Consider the following 26,513-nt stretch of genomic DNA (forward strand, 5'->3'; position numbering starts at 1 on the left):
TCCACTTCCTCGCAGTGCCGTTGCTCAGCACCAAACGCTCTCTGCCCAGGGAGCGGCGCTTCTTATACTGCGCAGGGTGGTTGTGTCATGCCCTCACTGTGACACATGCTGCCCTGCCCATGTGGAAGCAGCTGCTCGGCTGGTGGGCAGAGCATCAGGAGGAGATGGGCACCAGGGAAGAGGAGAATGAATTAGGTATGTGAATTGGGGTTTTCAGTTGAGAGAAACGTTATGAGCTTAAGAGGTGATTCAAAATAGCCAGTGTGGCTTCATTAAGGGCAGATTGTGCCTGACTAATTTAGTGGCTTTCTATAGTGGAGTGATGGCTTCGATGGATGGGGGAAAGGCGATGCATGTCACGTGCCTGAATTTGTACAAAGCCTTTGACATGGTCCCTCACGGCATCCTTCTCTCTAATCTGAAGAGATATGGAGGCATTCAAGGCCAGGCTGGATGTGGCTCTGGGCAGCCTGGTCTGGTGGTTGGCGACCCTGCGCATAGCAGTGTGTTGAAACTAGATGGTCATTGTGGTCCTTTTCAACCGAGGCCATTCTGTGATTTTATTTAAGATGGAGTCCACGACAGAAGTGAAAGATTCATTGTATTCTGGTGGGACAAAATACTGATTGATATTCATCCTCTGAGATCATGGTTTATTTGATAGAGACTGGAAGTTACTTCCATTTAACTAGTTGCAGTGAATGAAGCATCCTATTTTCTTTTAAGCAGTATTTCATTTTCTCCTATTTAATCGCGAAATCTAACACTTAAGTGTCTGTAACGTGGATGAGAAGTAGCATTCCTCAAAAATATGGGAACTGAGTGGTGGAAAAATAAGGACATTTCCTGTTCTGCTGGTGAAGACCCATTGGTAAGTAAACGTTTTGACAACAACTTGATTTGTTATTCCAGGTGATGTGCCGAGTGTCGATCCTTCTAGTCTGAATGTGGCAAATCCTTTTACTGGTAGGTTTTGTGATTAACCTTATCATTTTCAGTTTGGTCGGTATGAGTCGCATGGGACAAACCTAACATGGGCAAGTTAAACCTTGCTTGGGTCAGGTTCTGTCTGAACAGGTTGGAGTATTCCCCTAAAAATTAATTTCTTCTTCTACTCTTGAGTTGTGCAGAATGGAAATAGCAGTGTAGAACAGGAGCAGGCATAATTCCTTAGCGCTGGCCAACTCCTGTTTGGAAGTATAGCCTCCTATGCACCGTTTGTCAGTTCAGAATTTCCACGGAGTTCTTAGTGTATTCCAAATCATAGCTTCAGAGAATGGCCTGGATTGAAAAGGAGCTCAAAGATAGTCTATTTTCAAATCTCTGTTGCAAAATGTAGCCTGAAGATAAGTTTTGTTTTCTTTAACGTAGTCAAACTTCAAAATCCTTACGTGTAGAGTGGATAAAGTTGTCAACCAAAATGTGTTAGAGTACTCTCTTTGAGAATGTGCTTTCTGATGTGGTATTAATTATACAATTTTAGATTTTATGAGCTGGAACAGTTTTGAGATTTATAAATGCATAAATCAATGTTAGAAAAGCATGCTAGTAGTTGCAAAGTTTCTGTATTGGTTAGGCAAATAGATTTGATGAAGTGACCATCTGGTAAAGTGTTTGTTACCAGTGAAAACACAGAACTTGGGATTTTACAAGTGCTGCGTGGGTGCCAAGTAAAATGTGGGTAAGAGTTATAGCTGCATAAATTGAGTGGGCAGTAGTTGGACCACGTACCTTTCAAGCCTACTCGTATCAATCTGAATAAATATTGTTATTCTCAACGTCATTTTACTTAGCTGATCCATTCCATCTACATTCAGTTGTTTTACGATGATGTAAACCTTTTGTGAAGAATGATTTGACTTCAGGTATTTGTGTCTGTGTAAGACTGAATGACCTGATTTTTGGTAGACTTAATATAGGAATGATTAGGCCCTATGTTGCATGCTTAAACTGATTTAAGTCAGCTACATCATCGTATGCATCAGGCCTCAGTCTCACTGTTTTTGGAAAGGTTTTCAGTGATGTGACTAAGTGACTTCAGTCTGTAAACAACATGCGCTTCTTGCCTCCACACTGTCCTTCCTAAAGCTCCTTCTTCTACAGATGCGTTACCTGGCGTGCTAGTAATAACAAATTCAATAATGATTTGCAGAAAAGGACGGCGGAAAACAATGATATCATTTTGCAATAAGCATTTCTGTGACTTCAGTTTATTGAGAATTGCAGGAGCTTAACCTGTTTGCTGTGTTGACCACAAATGCATCGGTAGCTGTGCAGAATGAAGTTGCCTTTTTTCCTCCTAACCCTTGGTGTATCTGTAGTCTTTGCAGGACAGCCTCAGCATTAAGTTCTTAGATATTAGCATGTCAAAAATCTGACATATTTAAAATATTTCAGATAAGTATATAACACTTGTAACAGTTTGCTGCTTTAATATTTCTGAAACTTGAACTTCAAACTCATTTTTGTCTTTGTTTTGCATTTTTTGCTGTTTTGGGAAACATGCTAAGGTTTTTGAGCCCTATTATTTTATTGCCATAAAAATGAAAAAGCGTATTTGTAAGCCTGTTCCTTGACCAAAGTCAAGTTCAAAGGCTGATAATGTCCACTGAATGTGCCATCTTGTTTTAGTAAGGTCTATTTTCTTTTGTTGACTACTCTAAAATGTTTATGTATATACATGTATTTATTTATCAGCTGACTTTAGATTAAGAAAATAATAAAATTTCAGAGTAAAAATAAGGTATTCTTTCTTTCTGTGAGGCCATTATAACTCTAGACAGAGAGAGTTCTTACATTTGACAGTGCATTGCTCACTAAAAGTCAGTTTATTACTCGTTTACTTAAGGCAGAATGGAAGCCAGGTTGGATGGGGTCCTTATGGGCAATCTTGTCTAGTACTTGGTCTAGCAGTTGGCAGATCTGCCTGTGACAGGGGTGTTGGAACTTGATGATCCTTGAGGTCTCTTCCAGCCCAAGTCATTCTATGAAATATGAGGCTATGTAGTCCATTCTCTTGAATTAGCCAGAATTTTGTGTAGTTCAATGGACTTTGTCTGGTCATGTCTCAACAAGCTCAAAAGGTGGAGATGGCACAGCTTTTGTGTCATCGCATTCCAATTCTTCCATAGCCTCGAAGCGATTGTTGTTTTCTTATGTACAGTCAGACATAACCTATTTCCATTTATGAGTATTGTCTTCGCTTTTATTGCCGTGCACCATCATCCACCATTTAGGAGTCACTGGAGGTTAGGCATGACCTGGTATTCGTAGCAGTATTGTACTGGAGAAAATTTCCACGGAGATTATATACGTTCTTTGCATTTTATTCTTGGTTAACTCTATTTCCTTGTTCTTTATTCTAAAAGTTGAGCTCCACTGTCTTATGTCCTCTGCTGTCTGTAACTCTTCCTTGTCTGCTTCTGCTGAAGGCCTGTCCATATACATCTATGAAGCATTACCTAAGCTGCATGCTTTTTGCTAATTTACAAAGACAAATATTTTAAGTAATATTCATTTTTTTAATTAAGTGCAATGTGCATATGATCATTATATTCCAGAATAGTTTGTGTCTGAAAGTGAAACAGTCGTGGCATTGTCTGTACAGGAATCTGAAGTCATGTGTGTTCTAACTGTGCAAGTAATAAGTAGACTCAGTAGCTTCCTGAGGTTAGTGCTGCTCTTACTGGAGCATTATAGTCAAAGCAAAAACTGCAGTATGAATGTATTTCTGGATGCTGTTCTCACAATTAAGAAGTCATCCCTTGAAAATGTTATCTGTGGCAAAATAGTTCTTAGCTATTTTACCATTGCTAATCCAGGTCTATTTCAGTACAAGTTGCAGTGGGTGTGTGCTGACTTTTAGTTTTGACATAGGAAATGTCACAATTTAACTGCTGTCAGAATATTAAAGGCTTTATATTTTCCCATATTGTATAATGAACTGATATCAGTGAGAGACAAAGATTAGATGTCATTGATATATCTAGTCTTATTTTTGATCCCAACCAGCTTTGAAGCGCAATTGCCAGAGGTGAAATCTAAATTGCTTTTACAACAAGAACTATTTTATTTCAGGGAATGCGATGCCAGTTGTTCTGTTCATAATTTACTATGCACGTCCCTGCATCTTCATTTCATACCCTCATGGAATAAGTAATGAAGCAGTGGTTATTTTATAACTCTGTCTCTTTCCTTCTGACATTAAATATTAAAGCTACAAGCACTTCCCGAGAATTATGAGATAAGAAGCTTAGAATAAGAGTTATTTCTTTGATAAACAAATGCTGTTGCACTAAATAGGAATTAATCAGACTCCTGTTGATTTCGTTTTTAAATTGTGGGGGCTTGGTAGAAAGGTAATTTGTGAATGTTGTGCTTCGAGAGAACCCTATAGTAGTTGATTTTTGTTTGTATTTTTAAATTGCTGGAAGTAGTTGTGTACTGGTAGTTAACCTGAGCTCTCCTTCCAAGTGAAAGATGCTGTGAGCAAGTAAGGAGAAAGCCGAAGAAAAGTTGTGATCATTAAGTACTTCATTTAAAAAAGTAAAATAAATGATGTATTGCTACATTTTAGCTTCCATTGCTAAAAATGCAGTTCTTGCAGACCTGTTTCAAGTGTTGCAGGTCTGCAATTTTTGTTATTTTCCTTAATGTGGAGGAGGATGATGAGAAAGTCTTTTTCTGGTATTTCTGGGGTACTTACATTGTAAATGTTGTAAGTATTTGTTAGTTCTTTGGGTTTATTTCAGCAAAGCAATAGCGACTTCACTGGAAACGTCTTACATTCACTGCTGATCAGTCTCAAGATAACTGTCTAAACCTGGGTAAAAATCTTGCAGTTTACTGAACAGTGTTTTTGTTTTGAGGCGCATTGCGTGCTGTGAGAAGATGAGTTGGTAACTCAGTGTGTTACACCAGGATGTCTGGGAGTTGACGTGCTGCCAGTCAGCTGACAACCATTGTCACTTCAGCAGAGTGGCTGTCTAAAGGCTTTCGATCCAGTCATTAATTTGCTTTTAAGGAGTACACAAGAAAATCGCTATGGAGAGCACAGAACTGTTGGAGCTTGGTGTGAAACTTCGAAAAGCAAATACATTGATTCTCTATTCCACCCAGTCACCTGTTGTCTGACTTTGTCTGCGTAAAAGATACATTAATTCAAATGTCTACTGCAAATGAGCAAATCAGTGACTGAGATGTAGTGTCTGAAGTGTTGCTTCTGGGCTCCTTGTTTGTTTCTTCATTGTTTTGAGGTCATGAACATCTTACCTTTGTTTTCTCTTGCTTTTCTGGATTTCACTAGCTCCATGACTTTAGAAGCTCCTGGGCTGTGCTGGTTTGTATCCTGTCCAACCAATGTCATGGTTATATCTTAGTTAATTTTCCTTTGCTTCTTGCAGTGTCCAATTGCCACAATCAAATCTGTATTATTGCTGGGTTCATTTATAAGAAAGATTAACTGTTAGTTGCTCTGTTGTTCCTCTTCCCCTTGCTCAGCAACCACGTGACCGAGTTGTTCCGGGAGCTGCGTTATGTCTAAATAAAAATAATTCCCATTGAAATCAAATACGTTGAAACTTGTGATGTTCTGCAAATGCTTTGGGGGATCTTGAACACCACTGTTGTGTTTGGTGGTGGTTGTTATTTTTTTGTTGTTAAATGTAATCATGTGCAAAATTTGTGGTTAAGGAAACACTTAAGTTGAATGTGAATTGAAAACAACGTTTGGTGTTTGGGTGATGTATCTCCAGTTAAGTAATCAGTGAAGTACACTGGATCAAATGACATGTCCCATCACTTCAAAATACAATTATAACGGACTTTCAGTGACATCCTTATATATTCGGTTATCTATGATCCAGTGTTATATGTACAAATAGCTTTGAAAAAGTTTTAAATGCCACCAATTAACATTTCCAGAAATTGTGGGGTTTGGTGGTAACTTTAGACAATGAGTTCTTCTCCATTTTTGGAGTGCTAGTGCTTGCTGGTATTCATCTAGAAAACAATTCCTAACTTCCGATAGAAAGCATATGTGATTAGCAGAAAGTGTAAGAGAAAATAGGAAGTCACCACCTGCGTAAGTGTTCATTAAAATGGTCTACTTGCAGAAAGTAGGGGTGTGAGTGTACGTCTATGGCTGTGAAATCCCATAATTGCCAACTTCAAACTGAGGAGGCAGTGGAGCAAGAAGACTGAAGGACATCGCAAGTTGTTTTTTTCTGGGCAGAAAGAAACCCAATAGACGTTGCAGCTTACTGAAGTGTGATGTTGCACAGCAGTGAGTTCTGTGCAGATGCAGTTCATTAGGAGAAAGGCAAGGACAACATGCCTGTCCTGGTGACAGCGGAGCCAGTTGGTGCTCTGCATCCAGGCAGGGAAGGGCTGCTCAGGCAGCCCTGGCAGGTTGTGCTGCTGGTTTTCATGCTCATCCTGGCATCTGCAGGATGAAAAGCTTCACTTTCCTGCCTTTTAAACCTTTTACGCAATGCTTTTATTGTTTTTTCATTACGATGTAAGCTGTCTTGAAGACGTAATTCTTTGCTGTGTAGATGCTTCTCTGTGAAGAACAAATTTGAGGAAAAAATAAGGAACTCATTGAAAGGGTGACATTCGAACTCAAGAAATTGTTTCTTTTGTTATTGTATTTTTTTCCGTGTCGTGTCAGAAATTTTCCTTAGTGCTTCCTTGCCAGAGGAGCATGAATTTGTAATTCGGCTAGCACGTCTCTTTTATTAAATAAGGATCTATTAACAGTAGTAGGTTTGTTGTTTTCCCTTTTTCACTGTAAAACCTGCAGCCTTCTCTCTCCTGTTAAGGAATGCTAGGCAGATGTCATCTAGAAGTCTAGAAGCACAGACAGTAGGCTCTGTGACAGAAGGGTGCTTCCTGACAAGCACGTCCATTGGTCTGCTGGGAATGCAGCCGTGTGCATGTTGGGAACCTCCTCTGAGAGGGGCTTCGGGCTCTGCTTGCACATAGCATGCAGTGCTTTCATTGGACCGTGCCCTGTGACTTGTCATCTGTTAGTGCTGCTTAATTTCCTTTTGGCAGGGAATTAAGTCTGAGTTGAGTGGTGGGAAAGTGGAGGGCTAATGATGGTTGTTGCTTTCAATTCACAGTACTAACGTGGAAAGAACTTGACGTTTTATATGGTTATGGTAACAAAAATATGTCAAAATAACGAAGGTAAAGATATTTTCAAGAAAAGGATCTTTAACAGTAGGCATTTTCTAGTACTGTCAAAGACTTCTGAGTGGAAACACGCTAATCTTATAAATATCAGACCAGTAGGGAGTTCTTTGGGTCTTTTTTAAACTTACTTTAAAAGTCAAATGTGTCGAATCTTCTTTGATGCTAATCCTATGCAGCTATAGAAAGAAGAATTGATTTTTATTTCTTTTTTGTATCGATGTGGCTATTTCTGCTCAAGCTGTAGAGGCAGGACATGTTTCTTATTGATTTGGCCCTGAATTTCCCTGACTAGTGCTGAGCACAAATGACAGAGAGGGATACTCAGAGCAAGCTGGGAGCAAGCAAGGCACCTAGCCCCACGGTGTTTGCAAGGGCTTCCTTGTTCCTTCCCAATATGAATTATGCATTGGGTTACATCACGGTGATTAGAAAGGGAGCCAAATGTTACTGTGTGACCTGCACTAAGCGTGCTCTCCTCTGAGTCTCTGCATAATGGCAAAGGAAGAGATTTGTACTGTAATACAGAGGGAGTTTGACGGGGCTGGTACTTTGAACTTTGGACTGGAAGGGCTTTGCACGTCCAGAGGATGTTGGGCTTTTTTCTGTTAGAAGGGCGAATGAAAAGGAAATGAAGAAAAAATTGCATTAGTAATAACACTTAAAGCCTGTATAGGACAGACTTGCCCAGTAATTTTGCATGCTGTGGTGTCCAACGTGAGGCTGAAGGCAGCTGGGTTTTCACATCACGAATGCTTTGCTGATACTCACCCTGGGAAACAGGCTGTTGTGGTGCTAACGTTGGTTTGAATTTGAGTGTCCAGGAAACAAAAAGAAAAGAAAAAGATAGAGGACATCTTGCAGGATGGGGTATTTCTCTGGATGAATGCTAGATTGCATAAGTCAGGATTCTCTGTCACTGTAGTTGAATGACTTCAGTGCTGTGACCCGTAATGGCTCCTACTATGCTTTCACAACAGCGAGCTCGGTGCTTTGCTGCTATCTTCTGAGTTTTGTTTCATTCGTTTTTCAGACGTGAACTTGTTTTAATATATAAGCTTGCCTTTTTGAAGCCTTGGGTTGATGACAGCAGAAACACGAGTATGTCGTTCAAAAAGAATGAAATCTTAAATAAGATGCTGTGTTATTCTGCAAAGTGCAGCCTTCCAATGATGTGATTGTTCCTCCACTCTCTCTTTACGCCAGAAAATGAAGTTGTGATTTTACTCAGTGGTTTTAAGCAGACCTAAGCCACATTGTCAGCATATTCCTTTGTGCTATCATCCTTAAAGAAAGAAAATCTTTATTCCTTTGTTGTACTCAGTCCAAGTCAGAGAGATAAGACTCAGCCATCTCTACTACGTGTGTAATTTAAAAATCGTGGAATATGGCTTACAAAGTAATCAATGAAGTGTGAATGTAAAATTGTCAGGTGACAACAACTGCATGATGCAGAGAATTAGCAAATTGTTTTTCATTCTCAGAGGCTTAGTTCAAGCTGAAATATTACAAACCGGAAATAAAACTACGCTGTGGAGCCATAAGTAGTACTGAATTAAAGAGCAAATGTGCACAGTACCCCAGTGCAGTTAGGAAATAGTAAACACTACTCCCATCTCTGGCTTTCCATTCAGATTGGCTATGGATTCACAGGCTGGTGCTTGGTTGCTGGTCATCCTGTTCCATTGGGACAAACCTAGTGTGCAGCAGGAAGCACGTGGTGTTAATGAATTCCTCTTGATGCTCTGCAGAGGCAGCTGTTTCTTTTGAGGTGCAGTTGGTTTTGTGCACAGGTATGGAGGGTCTGGGCAGTCTTAGCAGGGCTCCAGCTGGTCTCAGCTCGCGAGGCTGGAGCCCAGCCAGTGCCTTCCCTTCTGTCCTGGCAGCCATTGTTGCTCTGTGTGCCTTTTGAGGAATGCACTCTCTTAGAGTTGAAATAAATAAGCTGAATTTTCTGTTATTTTTCTAATAGTGTCTAATTTTCTTTGGGAGAAACAAACTGCAAATGGATTCAACACACCATCGATCTAGCCTCCAGAAAATATATTAAACATGGATTCAGTGTGCTGCGCACTTGCACACGTGCCTCTTGCTTCTCCAGAAAGCTTAGGTACAAGGGCAGGGTATGGCCCTGATATTCCAACTCATTTTGGAGCCAAGGCTTTAATTACACCTCTGAAAGAACTATGAATCACCTTGTTGAAACATTGGTTAATACCTCAAATAATTAGGTGTGATAAATAGAGTGAGCTGGGCACTGCTGAGTAATTGCTTTGTTTCACCTGAGAGGATTTTGCATTCCAGCAGCGGGTTAGCAATTCCCATGCACGCTTTGTGTATTTGCTTGTAAACATTTCTGGACTGGATGCAGTCAGCAGCGCCCTGCAGAGGAGCACCTGGGTTGTGAGGGGTGATATAATGTTTCGGTCAAAGGAGAAATGTTCTTTTTGCGTGCCATTGATTTCAATGTGAGCACTGGTACTATTTAAATAAGGAGGTATTAAAATAAGCACTGATTTATCAGTAGCAGTGGAGCATGAATGCTCTCTGCAGCTTGCCAAAGCCGTCTGATGGAATGCTGCAGAATTTTCCAGCTCAGTTCCACGCACTGGTAGTGTTTCACCTGTGCGTGCTTAGAATTAGGCTATGAAGAGGTGAGCCAAAAAGTACTGGATAAACATTTTCAAAAATTGATGAAGAGAGTCTGGTACATTATCCTCTTGGAAGCAGGGGAGGAAGCATCTGTGTAAAAGCCATGGTTCATATTATAAGGGCCGTCCTGATGAACAAGGATAGGGGTTTTAACCAAGTGATGGGGGTATGACCGTGAGTGTTGTGAATAAACACCATCTTCACTCAGGGAATTGTATTGCATAGGATGGGTTGGTCTGATACCCTCTGCAGCATCTGGCACAGAAGAGTGCTTCTGAAGTTGCATCTTTTCCAGAGCAATGTGAGTTTTTATGCCAAACTAGTAAGGCACCTGCTTCCTTCAAAGTCTTGGTAAAACATGCCTCCTCAGGATAAACACAATTTACATCTGGTGGAGACTTATCAAACAGTCTGATAGCTCCTCATTCATTTTTCTGGAGATTTACATACAAAAGAAATAGGAAAGCAGTAAAAATGCAGGACTGCTGACACCAGCATAACAGATGAATGCTTAGTACAGCAAAGTGATGGAGAATGCATAATTTTGTTCCCAGTCACCTGAGCTGAAAGACATTGTAAGTGAAAAATTCATTCATTTTTGGCTCCGCTTCCAGTGTTACGCTCTGCACAAAGTATCATAGAAGATTAAATTTATGCCATGACAAACTAATTCCAAAACAGAATCCTTGTGCCAAGTACGATTTACGTATTTAAAGATAAAGAGCAAAGAACTTGTGAAAAACTTGACAGAAGAGTTTAAGATCACCTTCTGTCCCCGTGTTTGAAATAAATTTGCAAACCAATTGTTAAGTATTTTCATGTGCAGAAGCTCTGCCAGTAAGAATCATAGAATTATCAACTAAATTGCACTTGTTACGAGGCTTAAGATGTTTCTGTAATGACAAATTTATCTGCCTTTTTTCTGTACCCGAGAGTAAAATGTGTTCTCTTGTATGTTGTATTGATAGATTGAATTATTATTTATTTTAACGTTTAGTTGCTTAGCCAAAAGAATATTTATAGGTATACTTTTCAGCACTGGTGGAAACAAAAATGTTTTCTCAGTTTAGCACGTTTCCTTGAATTTTTCATTTCTTTAGCTGATTGCATCGGTAACAGTTACTAATTAATCAGAAAAATGCAAATAGAAGCACGCTCTCATAAGCTGTATTTTACATGTTTCCATCATCCCATGCGAGCTGTAAGATAGCAGTGTCCTACTTAAAGACACCTTCCCCCTGCATGTTTCCTAGAGTAAAAAGCACTTGGTGCATCAAGAGAAGGTAAAGGCTGCCCAAAACCTGGAGCGGTGTAATATATGTCACTGGGGAAATTGCTGTTTGGTTTCTGTAAATCCGTTTTTCCCTGCTGAGTTCACTGTTTCCTATTTGTGTGTGCTTCCTTTTGGCAGGGCTGGCTACCATGAGTCCGTCATCCACCTGTCCTCCTCAGGGGAGGGAAGCTTTAGCAAGCCTGGCAAGGCTTCTGATAATGCGTGAAGTATTTCATTATATGGGTTTGGTCTCCTGGAAAGCTTAAAAGCTTGAGTTTTCTTCGAAGTAATCAATCTTTGATCCTTATTTGCTTTTAAGATTTTGACAGGTTTGTTTTCTCATTAGCTGTTTGCTTTTTATCTGAATTGTTTGGGCCAGTGTAAACTTACAGAATGGTTTTCATCTTTTGTTCCTTTTTGAAAGATCAGTGATTTCAAAAGCAAGGAATATTGCTGGTTTTACGTAGGCTTTGCCTTTTTTATAAGTTTTGGCTGTCAAATTCTCTAGGTATTGTTCAGAACTACAAATGCAAAACTTTTCAGTGAAGTACCTTGGTTTTGTAATTTCTCCTGTGAAGAAATGTTGAGGGAGCTGAGCTTGTTCAGCTTGAAAAGAGAAGGCTCCGGTGAGACCATTTTGTGGCCTTCTTCCTGTTTTCCTGTCTGTATGCTCCCTTCAAGTATTGGAATGGCTGTTTACAAGGGAGGATACTGATAGGACAAGGGGGAATGGTCTTAAACTGGAGATGGGGAGGTTGATGTTAGGTGTTAGGAGGAAGTTTTTCACACAGAGGGTGGTGAGGCACTGTTCACAGGTTTTCCAAGGAGGTTGTGGATGCCCCATCCCTGGAGGCATTCAAGGCCAGGCTGGATGTGGCTCTGGGCAGCCTGGTCTGCTGGTTGGCGACCCTGCACAGAGCAGGGGATTGAAACCAGATGGTCATTGTGGTCCTTCAACCCAGGCCATTCTGTGCTTCGTTCTATGAAAATTATTTGTCCCGTATATCAGCTGACAGTTTGCTTATTCCATCTATGAGGGCTTTTACTATGAGGTAGCTCAGAACCTGATACTACCTCTTCTGTAGGAACTGTTCTCTGGGCAGACTTGATCTGGTGCTGGTGACAAAGTCACTCTTTCCTGTCCTTCAGACAGAAAAACTTCGTCATACAGGTTTGTTTTTTGAGTATCTCACAGGGAGCGCAGGCTGAGTTCAGCAGCCTGTAAGTAAGAACACATTTTATCTAGAAATCTGAATTTCACTGCTCAACGAGGACAGCCAGATTAGAACACATATTGTGATGAATGCTTCATGTGCTTACTTTCTTCATTGTGTTTACAAATGCCAAGGGAATGGAACAAGGCTTTTAGCGTACATGCCAAAGCACCCTTGTTTGTTTGACTGTAGCAATGGAAGCCAGGGGTCCTGGTGTTTTCAGTCCTTACGTTCGTGTGCTATGCCAACATCCTACTTGAGCCTGCTGCTGCTTTTCATTTGGGATTGCCGTTGTTAACAGGCACACGCTTTGCTATCCCCTTAGATTTGGAAAGAGGTCTGAAATGTGGAACTTGGAGGTTTAAGGATCAGAAAAAAACATATGAGAGCACGAGCAAAACATCTGAAAGTAGCGAACACTGAGTGGTGATACCAGGCAGATGTAACGTGACTTACAGAGAGCTGCTTTACCTTGTAAGAACACGTGTACAACAAATGCTATTGATATTCCACCAGGATCCACGTAGTCTGCTAAAAAAAAAAAAAAAAAAAAAAAAAAATGCAGACCATGACTTGAAACTGTAAGCCTACTAAACCTCAAACTGCAGGACATCAGAAATGAGAGTTCTATTTGTTATGTATTCACATTGAATTCCTGTAGGTAGTGTATGTGCTATTGTACAAAGGCAAACTACAGATTTGATAGATAAATAAGTGAGGAAGTTACCTTTCTCCATCTTACATCCTTCATGAGATTTTGGTTTTATGTTGGAATTTTCCCTTCTTTTCCAGTTGCCATGTCTCTGTCCAACACCTGTGCAATGCAGTGCAGGTGTGCCTAGTCCCTTTGGTACATTTCTGCTTCTTATCATTGTTATTAACTTAAAGTTTAGGGGAAAGAAAAAAAAAAAAAAAGGCAGAAAATGAAACCTGGACAGAAAGGGGCAATTGGACTCAGCTTTACACCTGGAGGAGGGCACTTTACTCGGTTTCTACTTGAATAGACAAGGCTTTATGATCTCTTACTTCATTTTTCAGTGTCATTTAAAAAATATTAGAAAGATCTGGAGTGTTCCGTGTATTTTTAAATGAAAGAGAACTACTTCAGATTACTTCAGAAAGTTCATCTATTTCTTTTGTTATTATTAATCAAGATGCCTGTAGTTTTGCAAGCAATAAAGCTACTTAAGCTTCAAGTCATTTTAAGGATTTCCAGGGAAATTAAGGCATCTGCACACGTCTGCGGAGCAAGAATTTCATGAAAAAAGAGCAAAAATAATTTATGGATAGAGATTTTTGTTGTTGTTGCAGCTTTGCTTTGATAATTTGGGAAGTACAGCTTGGGATGCTACCATAGCTTCATGTGCACAAAGAGTAATTCGGAAAAAAAAAAAAAAAAAAAAAAGATTGTTTATTTTATTTTTTTAGCAGGGTAATATTTCTGAGAGTAGATTAAATCAGTTTCACTTATAGTCTGTGTCCCCGTTCCTGTTTTTTTTTTTTTTTTTTCTCCCCCTTGTGGAAATGGTGTGGGCAAATAACTAGCTTGAAATATTGTTTGTGTCTTCATAAAGAGAACAAAGTGGAATATATCTTTCAGATGCTTCTGCTTGAATACCAGCCCCGAAGCCTGTCTGCTTCAGTTGCCTCCCAGCCGTGCCTGTCTCATGGCTTGGCTTTCCATGCCACATGCAGTCATTCCCTGGGCTGCTGCACTCTGCTCATGATTCAGACAGTCAAGCTAGTTACTATTCTGTGTTTTTCTCCACTGATCAGACTCCTCTGAGCAGCTACCCCCTCGCGGGAGTCTGTGTCTGTGTTTAAGTAGCACTCCTTCCTTTTTGTGCCCTACAACCATTCCAAAGGACGATGCTTCCATTTTCCGCAGTTGTGCCCTTTCTTTATTTCTGCAGTCTAACATGTCTCATTATCTCCAGGGATTTTATTTACAAACAACTGCAGTGACAAATAAGTAGGAAGTTTAAAGGCAATTCAGGCTTCCCTCCGCATGATATTTAAGTTCTTTAAGAGTTTTGGATGTGAAAGACCAAGGAAGATGCTGCAGGTTCTGTTTGTGTCTATCCCTGCTGGGATTGCCGAAGAAACTGGTGTACAGAAGCAACCAAACTTTTAGAAAATAGTGTCTGAATGGATTCACTCATATAATGGTATTTTAAAGAGAAGTTTACCTGTAACCAATATACTACTGAGCTTAAAGGTGAAATGCCTTTTTTTAGCTTTGGGACCTCAAATATTGCATTAAAATTTGAGGATGAGGGGATGGAGTTGGTTTATTTTATTCCTCAGCTCCTTATATATTTTAATATCTAGCATTGCAAGTGCCTTCTTTTTTTCTCTGTGATCCAGGCTGATAATAGCGACTACAGAATCGATAGAAACTGGCCATCAGATTTTGTTTATTCCTTTAATATTGAGAAACAACCAGATGACCGTACGGGAACTGGTTCTGGATTGCTTCTTATTATGTAATTTTATATTTGGAGTTACTTCAAAATGTAAGAACTATAAGTTTTAGAAATGAACTATTCATCCCAATGTAGATGCTAAAAAGTATTTACGCTTTAATAAACGTAAAACAGGTATTCGAAATGCATTGCTTTTAAGGGTATGCTTAACATTCTCTGAAGCAGTTAGTGGGTTTTTTAACAACTGTGACAAAAGTCTCAGACAGTATGTGGAAGTCTTTTCTAGTGATGGACGTCGTCCAGAGTTGTTGTTCCCTGAGACAAGTGATGTTTGTTTTCATAACAAATAGTGGCATTTATCAAAGCCTATTTACTTGCCTAGCTGTAAAAAACCATGGCAGTCTGCATAGCATTGCATTACAGTACAGCAATCCAGTTAGGAGGAATACTTCAGTAAGTGCATGAACAGCTGTGACAAGTGGCTTATTTGCTAAATGCAACTCGCTGTAAGCGGTTGCAAACCAAACAGCCGCGTTACAATGTTGATCTCTATTAGTTTTACAGATCCTATTTTCTTCTTCAAGTGCTCATATGCTTGTTAGACCGTCCCTGTGCTGGTTACCAGGCTTTTACTGGATTAAACCATTTCATGTCATGGAATATGAAACTGTGGGAGATGTAGGAATTTCAGTCCTTTTGTAACAATTTTAATTTGAAGTGGAAGGACTTGATACTGGATAGATGTTTTAACTAGAATTAGTTTTCTGGAACTGGATTTCAGCCTTCTGCAATGAGCTCGTCATGTCTGCCTTCTAATACTCTAAGGAATATTGTGATGACGTAGTTAGAAGGGCTGAAGATACGGTTTGTGAAGTGATAAGGCACAAGGAATGACATACAGACTCTGTATGTATTAGAAGCATGGGTCTGCCATCTTCTGATTATACCTCCCAGTATTACCTGATCGGACTAGTGTAGTCTTGCAGTCTTACAACTAGACTCATTGATTAAATTTAATAGTTTCTATTATTTTTTACTGGGAAAGAATAGTTTTCAGTGTTCGTAACTGTTGGAATACTACCAGTTTACTAAAGGTACTTTTTAAAAGGACTTACTTTGGTCTCTTCTCACCGGAGAGCTCCATGCAGAAATGGTGTTACATGACCTATTGCACATAACTTACTAAGAGTAGGGAAGAAGGCTATAATAGTAGGCCTTGTTGTATGGCATTACAGCGTATTTCTGCTTTGAACAGCCACAGCACACAGCGTAGCCTGCCAAGAGGCCACCATAACATCTAAGCATACAATTAACTGTAAGTGTGTGAGTAATCTCATCCTTTTCCAGTGAAGCATTTAAGCGTGTGTTTATGGTTAATGATTAGGTCCAGATGAAAGCAGCAAGATGATCTATGATTAAAGTTAAACATATGTTTATGTGATTTCTTGAAGAGGAATGAAATTATTGAAATGCTGTAACACTGTGGGTCACCTCACAGTACTCTATTTTTCAGCTTTAACCATCAGATTCTCTGTTTAATGTCAATTTTTTCACGTGTACGAGAGGTTAAACACATTAATCTGTGTTCTCTTGTCTAGTTGTTTTGGTCTGGATTTTAGTAGAACTATATGAACTATTTCTCTAGAATAAATCTGAACCACTGACGGGGAGGAATTGGACGAGTTGAAGTCCAGATCTTAAAATCACAATCCCAGTCTGTAGTTGTGTAGTAGCTATTATTATTCTTTCATAAGTTCCTGAGTTTTGTACTTTGTTTCTTTCTTTTACAAAACTTAGTCAGATAGGGTTTAAAAAAAAATAATGTTAGGAACTTCAGTTGTTTTTTTTTTCCTTCAGATGCCCAAAACAGATCACGCTTCGTTAGTGCCGGCTTCTTGAATTGACTAGAAGGATAACAGGGGCAGCAAATTTAGATATAGACACTTGTATTTTGAAGCCTGAAAATTATACTACGCAAATCCTACTGTGACAGAAGTTTTGTTAAAGCTCTATCATCAGCCATCTCTTCTTCTCCACAATATTTACATAAAGAAGCTATATCGTATATCACTGTTACAGCTGTAACTTTTTCTGTTACATTCCTTCTGTTGTCAGCTTTGTAATGTTTTTGAAACAAGCTATTGGGGTCAATACACTTTTGGTCTCACCTGCTACATTTATAAAACAGACAAAACAAATGGCATGAAGTTGTAGGAAAAAAAAACCAGGGAACTTCCCATATCTTCATTCTCCTTGCATGCTAAGCAGACAAAATAAGCACAAGGTGAAGTTCTGCTTTGTTCCCTTATGCTTGAGCTGGAGGGAAATTTGTCATCATGTTTCCGGACCAGGTTGTACTGAAATGTTAGACTTGATCTTGGAAAATTTTCTACGCTTCATTAAATACATTGTCCTTTCTGTAGCATTCGTAGCAAAGTGTGTCGTAGTCAATGAAAAGTGAAGAAAAAATAGAACAGTGTAAAACAAAAATATTTTTCTTATTCTTGGCATATGTTTAGTGTCATCTGCAGAATATGATGGGAACTAAAGAGAGGTGTAGACTGCAAACTATAGTGATTTCTGAAATCAGTTTATTAAAGGCTGAATCATAATTCCAGCTCCACAAGGTAATGGTACTGTGGATTTTTCCTTTTTCACTGATCTCTGCTTATAAATTGATGCGGAGGTAAAAGCAACAAAGCCACCTCTTTGTTGATGCAAAATGCAAAACGGATCTTTGAAAGTCTTTTGCTGTTTGCTTTTTATTTTCAATAACTGAACTAGAGAAGAGGGACTAGGGCTCCCTAATTTTGCCGTTGGACTATGCACTGGTAGAGCCTGAATATTTATAGCCTCTTTCAGTTCACTTGTTTTGAGCTCACACCAGCCCTTCCCCAGTTCTAAACTAGCTGTAATCTGACCTGCTTGAGAGGCCATCTTCTGTTTTTCTCTTAGTCAGGAGAGAAGTGGGCATTCGGGGAAGCAGGGGGTGCATGTGGCCACACAAGAATTAAAATAAGTGAACAGAGTGCTAAGTCAGTATTGTTATATTCTTTGTGCCAGGATATGAATAGGAAAGGAACCAGTAGCAGCTTATGTTTTCTTCCGTGTAGGATTCCAGCTTGCTCTGCTGTCTTATTCAAGTGGAAAGAACTGCTGCATAATGTAGGTTTGATGGAAGATTTGTTTTCATCGTGCATCAGTTTAGGATATTAATTCTAACTGAATCATATTGTTTTCTAGCTGCATTTGCTGAATGCCACTTTAATGCTGTAATGCTTTTACCCTATTCATTTTGGGTAAAACTGCTTACATATTATTTGTGATATTTGTTTGGAGACAGTTGACGGAAAAGACATGTTAGATAAAACTAAATTATGTTACCGAGATTGAGTCTCAGTGTTTATAAAAGGAGACGACAGAAAATTGACACTTCTTACAACCAGGATATCAGAGCATACAGACATATTGTGCAAATTATCACTGTTTCCTATCTCCCCTTTCTTTCTGTGGGAAAGGAAATTTATTCTCTCAGGTCTTCGTAGATACAGATTTCTTGTCAGTAATTCTTATTTTTGCACAAAGTGCAAGGATAGGTTGGCTTGTTTTAGAAGCGTGCCGGCTCCAGCCTACCTCCGGAGGGAGAAGTTAGGGCAAGCTCATGGTGAGCAACTGCTCAGCTCCTGCAGGGCTGAGAACTGAGATGTTGGGAATGGGTATTGACCTAATAAGAGAACTACCAGTAACAGACACGATTAGCACTCCATCCTGCTCCTGCAACCGCATGTACCCTCACAGTCTCAGCTTCTTCGCACACGTGGGCCCACAAGGCTCGGGCTGCTGCTTTCTCACTCAAGAAGCATTTGTGCTACCATCCTGCCTGGGAACAGGCTACTCCATGTAATTTACAGCACGCTACCGTGCGAAGTTGAGGAGGTTAGATGAGGACATGAAATAATTGATTTGCCAAATTACGAAGTGAAGAGGTTGTGCTGTTGCCTCAGTTAATAGTGGGATTCAATCTGTGCTGTCTCTTTGTAGAAAAATGTTATTGTAACATCCTATTCAGCAGAGGTTGGTATGAAATTACTCCGTGACCGTTTCAGAATGAATTTGAAGGAGCAGGCTGAGCCTGTGCTGGATCAGCACTTTGCCTTGTACGTCTGTATTGATTCTGATCCAGCTCTGTGAGCTTTTAAAAGCAGATTTACTGTAGTGTCAGGCCATGAACTTCAAAAGCTGTCTTTGAGGGAGAGTAAAATGTAATAGATGCAGAAGAAAAATCATTCATCAAAGTTGTTTTAGATTTAGACTATGAATGGAAGAAATTCTGTAGTAGAGACTCCTATTGCTAGGGCTTCGTCTGTTTGCAATTATTTCTGCTCATCTGCTCATCCTCCCCACTACACACCAGAGGTAAGCCCTAGTTAATTCTGTCAGGATTCCCTCTGTAGTTTATTTAAATCTGTCAGATCTGCAGCAGAGAACATGTCGCGTGTGAACCAAACACCACTCTTTCATTTTAGGAAAGATATCTGGGCTAGATAATGAGACAGACACGGATAGAGGGGCGAAAAAAGATGGATCTGAGGAAGAGTAGGGGCTCAAAGAAAGCAAATTGGTTGAATGGAATTGGGGTAAGAGTGGATAAAGACAGAAACGAAGAGAAGGAGTAAAGAGGAAAATGTCAGTCTTTTAGTCCTGGCTTACCATTTTTTTTTTCTATGTTTTCTTGTTCACATAACAAGATCCATGAAAATAGAGAAGGAAACTTTTGGAGAGATCTTGCCAATCATGGCTGTTGAGCCCATATGTTTAGTACATTATAACTATCATTATGCTCATACTTAGCTTCTCACTACTGCAGTTTGTTCTTTTCAACTGTTATTAGGATTACACACCGAGATGCTTATATTCATAAACTTGTATTTCTGAGCTGTATTTCTGTTTCAACAAATGCTTTTGTGTATATTATGTATCAGTGTTTAGAGATTTTTGGGTCAAGTAATAGTATGGAGCAAATCCTGTATTTTGTCTCATTTTTAATTAAGTATTTCATAATTTTAGAAAGAAGAACATAAGCTGTTTGAAAGTCTCATCTTCCAGTATGAATGGGCTTTCTGCATTATTTTCAGGGCAGAGAAATTGGGTGTTAAGAATTAGTATTGTAACACTGAAGCATAGCATTAGCCATGTCAGTGCTCACCTGATGTTTCCCTCATCAAGAGGTCCACGTGAGCACCAAATGCTGGGAAATCATTTCTGAAAAGCGAGGCATGTTTGCTTACTCTGTCAGAAGTGACAAAGAAGAGTTTCCTGAACTTTTTCAAAACAGTAATTTCAAAATGTGATTCCTCGGAGAACAAAACATCCGTTTAATTCATTAGTGTGTTTTCAGCAGGACGTGGTGTATTCCTATCAATTTACATTTTAAACTGCTCTGAAAGCATTAATTTACTGTGCAAACATAGTAAGTACGAATGAAAAAAACTATTCAGTTAATAAATGGTACCATCTAGTTTCAATGGAGGAACATAGAATGTCTTTAAAATCTGTGAAGACTAAACGTTCTATGGATTTTGTAACCAATCCTGTTAGTAATGTTTAGTGTACTGTTTGAGATACTCTTTGTAATATGCTTGATGAATGAGGTGCACCTGTAAAAGTAACCCTTGTTACTTCGAGTGAAATCATCCTGACTGAAAACTATTGTGCCAAACTCATTCAGTTAATAAAAAAAGGTAAAATTTTAAAACATCTCTGAGAGCAAATTCATCTGTACTGTGTTAGTATGTTTGCTTTAATCCTGCAAATACGTGCGTTGATTAGAAATAAATAAAATTTAAGATAGAATTATAGCTACAGCCAAGCTCTTAGTATGAATTTCCAATATGTAATTTTCTGGAATTCTCTTGCAACTTAAGTAAAATAGAATAAGAAAAATTCATCTGAAAATATGGTAATTGTGTTATGTACTAATGAGCTTTGCTCCTGATTAATGCTCTGTTGTGCTTTTTTCCATTCTGAAATCCATGCTGTGTACTTTTAATGTATGAAATGTTTGGTCATCTTTAATCCAGGTTACTTCCTTTTCACAAATAAACATTAGTTGCCAGATCTTACTAATTATCAGTGCAAAAATATGAAGTAACATAATAGAAATAGAATTTCTGACCCCGGCAATCTCCGTGGCAGAATTTCTTGTGAGCACCTTCCAGCTTTACGGAGCTTGATAGACACCTTACAAGTTGATCATCTAAGTTCTCATACCTTGAGTTTTGTGTTTCTCTCTTGTGCTTCTGGCTCCTCTTAGTCCTGTGGTGGGGTGAATAGTCTGATGATTTCAGCTAGCAAGTAGGAAGGAAGCTGTTCAGCAGCCTGTGCCAAAACTGGTCTTTCTGATCGAGGCAAGTAAGATAACCTCTCTTTTACTTTACTCTCTGTTTTCTACATCATAGCACTGCTCAGAGAATTAATTCATTAGTATTTAAAATGTGTTCGCAGTATCAGCGGTCTTTGGAAACTAGGATGAAAGTGGAAATGATTATTTAAGTAGCAGTGTGAGCTGCATTGCATTTCCTTCAGCAATTTCCGAGTAATGTTTCCAGTTCTCCTTTATAGCGAACACAGCTTTACCTGCAAGATGGTCATGGCACAGAGACTTTGAGAACTTCTATGACATGACTATTAATGCATTGTTAAGCTGTAGTTATCTTTCATTTAAAGGTGGTGAATAGAAACATGGGTCCACACACAGAAGACACACAGGACTTTTGCATAGCAAATTAAGGTCAGAATGCGAGTGTAGGAATGCTTTTAATTTTTGAGACCTGAAAAGACAGGTGGCTCAGCATGGTTCAGCTGAATGCTTTGTCTTGTGTGACAAGAAGAACACCATACAAATATCAAAATATTTCTAGTTATAGAAATATTTGAAGGTGAAAACAATCCCCAAAATTAATTTTAAAAATTCAGTATTAATGAAAAGTCTGCTGCTAATAATAGACCTTAAAAATGCAAACATTGTGCATGGCTTTGCACTACAACCTCGATTTGAGACACTGAAAGTGGGCTTACCCATTCGACTGTATTTATATATATATATATGTATATGTATAAAGTTTCACTAGTCTGATAGCTTTATCTTAATTTATTCTAAAATTGACAGTCATCAAGTCTATGAAGACATTTCTGGGTATTAACTTCTATGGATGACTAACTGTATGTATAATATTGTCATATTGCAGCCTTAAACTTAAAGTTAACAGAACATCTCTTATAACTTAAAAATGAATCGATCCTGTTTTCTTAATGTATTGAATGGTGTAATAACACTGAAGTTCTCATATATTGTAATCTGTGTAATACATTGATACAAAGTATGGAAAAAATGTAAGCATATTTTAATGTTTTACAGTGACTGAGACTAGGCAGGCCAGAGCAATGACTTTTTTATCTTCGGGTTTCATATTGATTTATTCACAGTAAAAATCTTTTTGACATACTTGTTTCTGATAAGCGGTGTACTTCAGTAACTCTTAGGTGTGAATGTAAAGATGAGGAGTAGATGGACTTTGTTAATGGATTAATAAGAAAAACAACAGAAAATGATCCCTATATATTTATATAGGCACCTGCATGTAGATAAATACATTTCCTTTGAAGCTTATCCTCAATATCATGGATGTTGTGCATTTGTATGAATTAAAATGCGAGTTTAAGTTGTTAGCTATGATGGGAGTGTTCTAGGTGGGTTGCAAATTTTTGGTATTGCATACCAAATAAACTGTGTTTGAGTCTGAATGTACAACTTTTATTGTTAATAGTTTTTAGTTACTTCAGTGAGGAGCACAGCCGTGGTCGACGGCTCCAACCACCCTGAGCAAAGCTGATTGCTCAGGTCTGCCCACTCATAGCAGCTGCAGTTGATCAGTAAATGGGGTGGTTGGCTCTAGTTGGGTATTTGTTTCTTACAGGTTTGTTCCAAGTAGGGCTTTTCTTTAGGGAGTTGTTTCTAGCTCCAAAATTTGCTGGAGATAGTAACCATCAGGACACTTAGCAAAGTGCTGCTTTATGGTTTCTTTCATTCAATGAAAGCTTTAATATAAACCTTTTTTTTTCTGGTGAAAGAGGATCGAGCATACTTAACATCTCCCCTCATGCAGACAGAATTTAATTTCTGCCTCAGCGTATCAGGATGCACCAGGCTGCTGTGAGAGAAGGCTCTGTGTTCCAGTTAATTTTACTAAAATGTTAGTATGCAAATGTTTCCTCGTTCTTCACGTTGTAACTGCTATGTGTAACCTTGGATCAGTCACCTACTCAAAATGCTTAACTTTCATGATGGATGCTTCCCCCCCCTCACATTAATAGCCAGCATGTTTAGCTTCACTAGACTATTACCTTGCCACCCAGGTGTGCCAGTTGTCTCTTGGGTTATTTGAGCACGTGCACAGGGAGGTGAACTACACAGGTGACATCACAGCCTCTGTACGTTTGCTGGTGCCCTTTATTACCTCATAATGCTTATGCCAAGCTACTCATTGACTTCAGCTGGGAGATGAGTGCTATGGAGCACATCTGTGAGGTGCTGGGGAAAGCAGTGCTGCTGGCTGCCTGCCTCTGCAGGGAGAAGAAAGAAGGGGCTTTTGTTTCTCTGAAGTGTAAGTCCTAATTTTGATGGTAACGGGGTTGGTCTGGAGGCCTCACCTTGAGGGAAGGCTCTCAGTAGGCAGTATGGTCTTTGGATTTGGGGGCTTTTTTTTTTTTTTACCCTGAGATGAATTTAAATTTGGAAATAGGGATGAGGTTACTAATGGAGAGAGAGCTGCTGCAGCAGATGCAGCAGGAGCCTACCTTGCAATTTGAACGTGAAAGAAGAGCAGCCTGTGGATTCTGCTGTAAGTAAGTGCTATTCTGTGTTTTGGTGTTGTCATTTGTGCTCTTATTACAGCTGTGCTCATCCAGAGACCCACAGGCTGGGTTTTATGACACTTTACTTATCTTAAATCCTTCCTTCCTTGCGGGTCTTTTATGCTCAAGTGAGGTCTGGATGAATTGCTGTGGTAATGGCAGAGTTGATTCCTTACATGTAATATGGTAAATGTGAATATGGTCCTGTGTCTGGAGGGGGTTATGATGCTGGAGAGATGATAGCAGGGAAACACAGGTCTCTGTGAAATTCACCTCATCCATTGCCATTTAAGCCCTGTGGTTTGTCACAAAAACAAATTATTTGCTCTGGTAGTAGCAACGAGAAGAGAACTTAGAGTGGGAGTTTCTGTGCTGTATCTGAGTAGGTAAATCTGTTTGCTAATAATGACTTAAGTGTAATGAAGATAGTACTTGCCATTGAGACTACTGCAGTAGCTTTCGCTTGCATGGACGAGGGATTGCCACCTGGAGAACATATCTTCCAACTTCTTTCCAGCCATAGTGTGCTTTGGTTTAAATACGAGAGATGTGGAGACATGTCACCACTGTCACCTTGTGAAGTCAGAAGTATATGGACCAGCTTCTGCGGCTATGGATGAAGCTGTTTGCTTCCCAATGTAGCATTTTGAATTTATTTGAACTGTAACTTCATGTAATTCACATGGAGAGAAACTCTGTTATGTGGATCAGGGATACAGTTTTTTCAACCAGTCAGGAAAAATAGATATCAGTAGGTGCCATTTTCTCTGCATGGAGGAGTTCTGTGCTTCACTTTTACTTCATAGGCACTTACATGTCAGATACCATCTGTCATACAGCAACAAAATGGGACAGAATGTTGGTGGGAAGGTTCAGCTTCTACTGCTGTACCACCAGCATCCACTTCTGACATAGTGGACCAACGTAATAAAATAGGAGACGTGAGTTTTGAAGCTATCCTTGCACTTACGTTCACTTATTGTGAGCTGAATTTTTGTGTCCTCTTTGTTTTTTCATGCTTTGCCTCTAATTCTTTTTCTTGAAAAGTCAGGGAAAACAAAAACAAGTAGTGGAAAGTATATAAGGGATCTAACTTGCATAAAAACTAGACTTTACTTTGCAGACTCCAGTCTTCAGCTAAGGTAGTTAAAAGCAGAGTAACTCCGGGCAATACGCTGAAACACATCTGAGTTTGTTTCTTCTTGACTTTAATTTGAGGTTAGCTAAATTAAATTACTGCTGGGAGTAGACTATGGAGCTTCTCGTACAAGAAAATGACTTTATAACTTCTGATTTTACTGTTTGCATTGACAGAAGGCTACTGTTGTCTATATATCCTTTTCCTGCTGTTCAGAGTTTACACACCAAATGTGGGTGTACAGTGTTTTTTTTTTCTTTCCTATTTGGGCAAGTAAGAAAGTAGTTTCCTTGCTGCAGGTATGTAAAATTATAACAAGGATTTGTAGCTATCAGAGTCAGCGACAACAAAATGAATTGTTTTTCTAAAGTCTGTATTTTGTTTTAAGCAATTGAAGCTTATAAAATGAAAATGCAGATTCATATACAGTGGGTTTTATGAATATTTTACATTTACAAACACAGGTATTCTTAAAGTAATAGGAAAAATTAAAATTGCTTCTGGAGAGTAAAGATAATATCCTAAATAATGTGTCTAATATCCTGCATAGTGCTTGGTATATCACCATAACTATTAAATAGACAGAAATGAATGCCTTGAGCACCCATCTTCTGCATCCCGTACTTCGATAGATCTCATAGGCTTGTCTTAAGTCTAATTAAAACTAAATTGCAATAAAGAGAAACTTTTCAATAAGGAGATGTGGTTCAGTGCTAATAAGTACCTGTTAATTTTACCTCCTGTTTGTGATAGCGATTTAATAAAGCTAATGTAATAGCTACACTACCGAGTGCATCCCATAGGAGGCCTGTGCATCTTTGGGAAGTGTGAGGAACCAGCAGTTGACCTGACACTGACCTGCATGTTTACTGAACATGGATACTGCTTAATTTGATTCTGGAGAAGTATTAAGAACAAGTTGCTGGATGTAAATCTCGTGTCAACTGTGATATAGATGGAAATCTGCGATACTCCCTTTATGAAATGAGTGACATTTTCTGGTCCCGTGCTTAAATGACAGTTGGGATTAAAGTGATTTAGGAATGATTTGCTCTGGTAAGTGGAGATTAAGTGAACTGCTTAAGTGATGGCAGTGATGCAGGTGAGAAAAATCATTTATCTTTCATAAGTTATAAGGCATGTTAATTAAAGCAAATTACTATTTCTCATGTCGTTAAAAATAAGTTTTTATAATCATTTTTAAGAAGGGGCTGCCAATACCATATAAGTAGAGCACATAAGGCTTTTTTTTTTTTTTAAATCTGTTTTTCATTAAATTAGTTTGGATTTTGACTCATCCTGTTGAAGCTCATGTACTCGCTGTGTGTAGCCTTAATTATCATTCAGCTTTTTTTGCCATATATTTTTGAGCTTCACTGATGCACCTGTGCTTTCCGTGTTAAAAATAATCTTTTTTACTTAAAATGGCTTTAAATATACCTTAAAGTATAAGCACACAGAGAACGTATATCTGGACATAAATGGCCAGTTACTAGGAACTGTAGAAGAGAGGAATTGCTTATTCCATTTAATAAATAAGGAAGACAGTGTAATAGTAAATGAAATAAATAACTACATGGGCTTGTACTCCCAGCCTCTAAATATTGATGTTTAGGATGTCCAAGTGGACAACACAACTTGGAAAGCATCAGCTAGAGATTTCCTGTTTAATTTTGCAAGAACCTTTAACTTTATAGAAATTT

The 26,513-nt window shown here is 38.9% G+C and overlaps 1 protein-coding gene and 1 long non-coding RNA gene across 4 annotated transcripts in view; one reads left to right on the forward strand and one right to left on the reverse strand.

Annotated features, from left to right (window-relative positions):
- NRG3 (neuregulin 3) overlaps positions 1–26,513 on the forward strand; it is a 360,960-nt gene that overhangs the window by 74,581 nt on the left and 259,866 nt on the right. Inside the window, exon 1 of one of the 3 annotated variants that reach the window (XM_090144756.1) lies at positions 23,321–23,422. The exons of 1 other annotated variant lie outside the window; for it this stretch is intronic. In XM_090144756.1, coding sequence (XP_090000882.1) covers positions 23,329–23,422 — 94 coding nt within the window. In that variant the 5' untranslated portion in view covers positions 23,321–23,328. Of the gene's footprint in view, positions 1–23,320; positions 23,423–23,585; positions 23,664–26,513 lie in introns of those variants that run through there. One more of the 3 variants, XM_090144757.1, reaches the window with a different exon arrangement.
- On the reverse strand, positions 12,677–23,313 carry LOC149916985 (uncharacterized). Its single transcript, XR_016468635.1, has 3 exons — positions 23,163–23,313; positions 21,030–21,157; positions 12,677–12,864 (listed from the first exon to the last, which is right to left on the reverse strand). It is a non-coding gene; the product is annotated as an uncharacterized LOC149916985 (long non-coding RNA).

This window comes from Phasianus colchicus, chromosome 8 (genome assembly GCF_987193195.1).
Source record: "Phasianus colchicus chromosome 8, bPhaCol1.hap1.1, whole genome shotgun sequence".
Lineage (NCBI taxonomy): Eukaryota > Metazoa > Chordata > Aves > Galliformes > Phasianidae > Phasianus > Phasianus colchicus.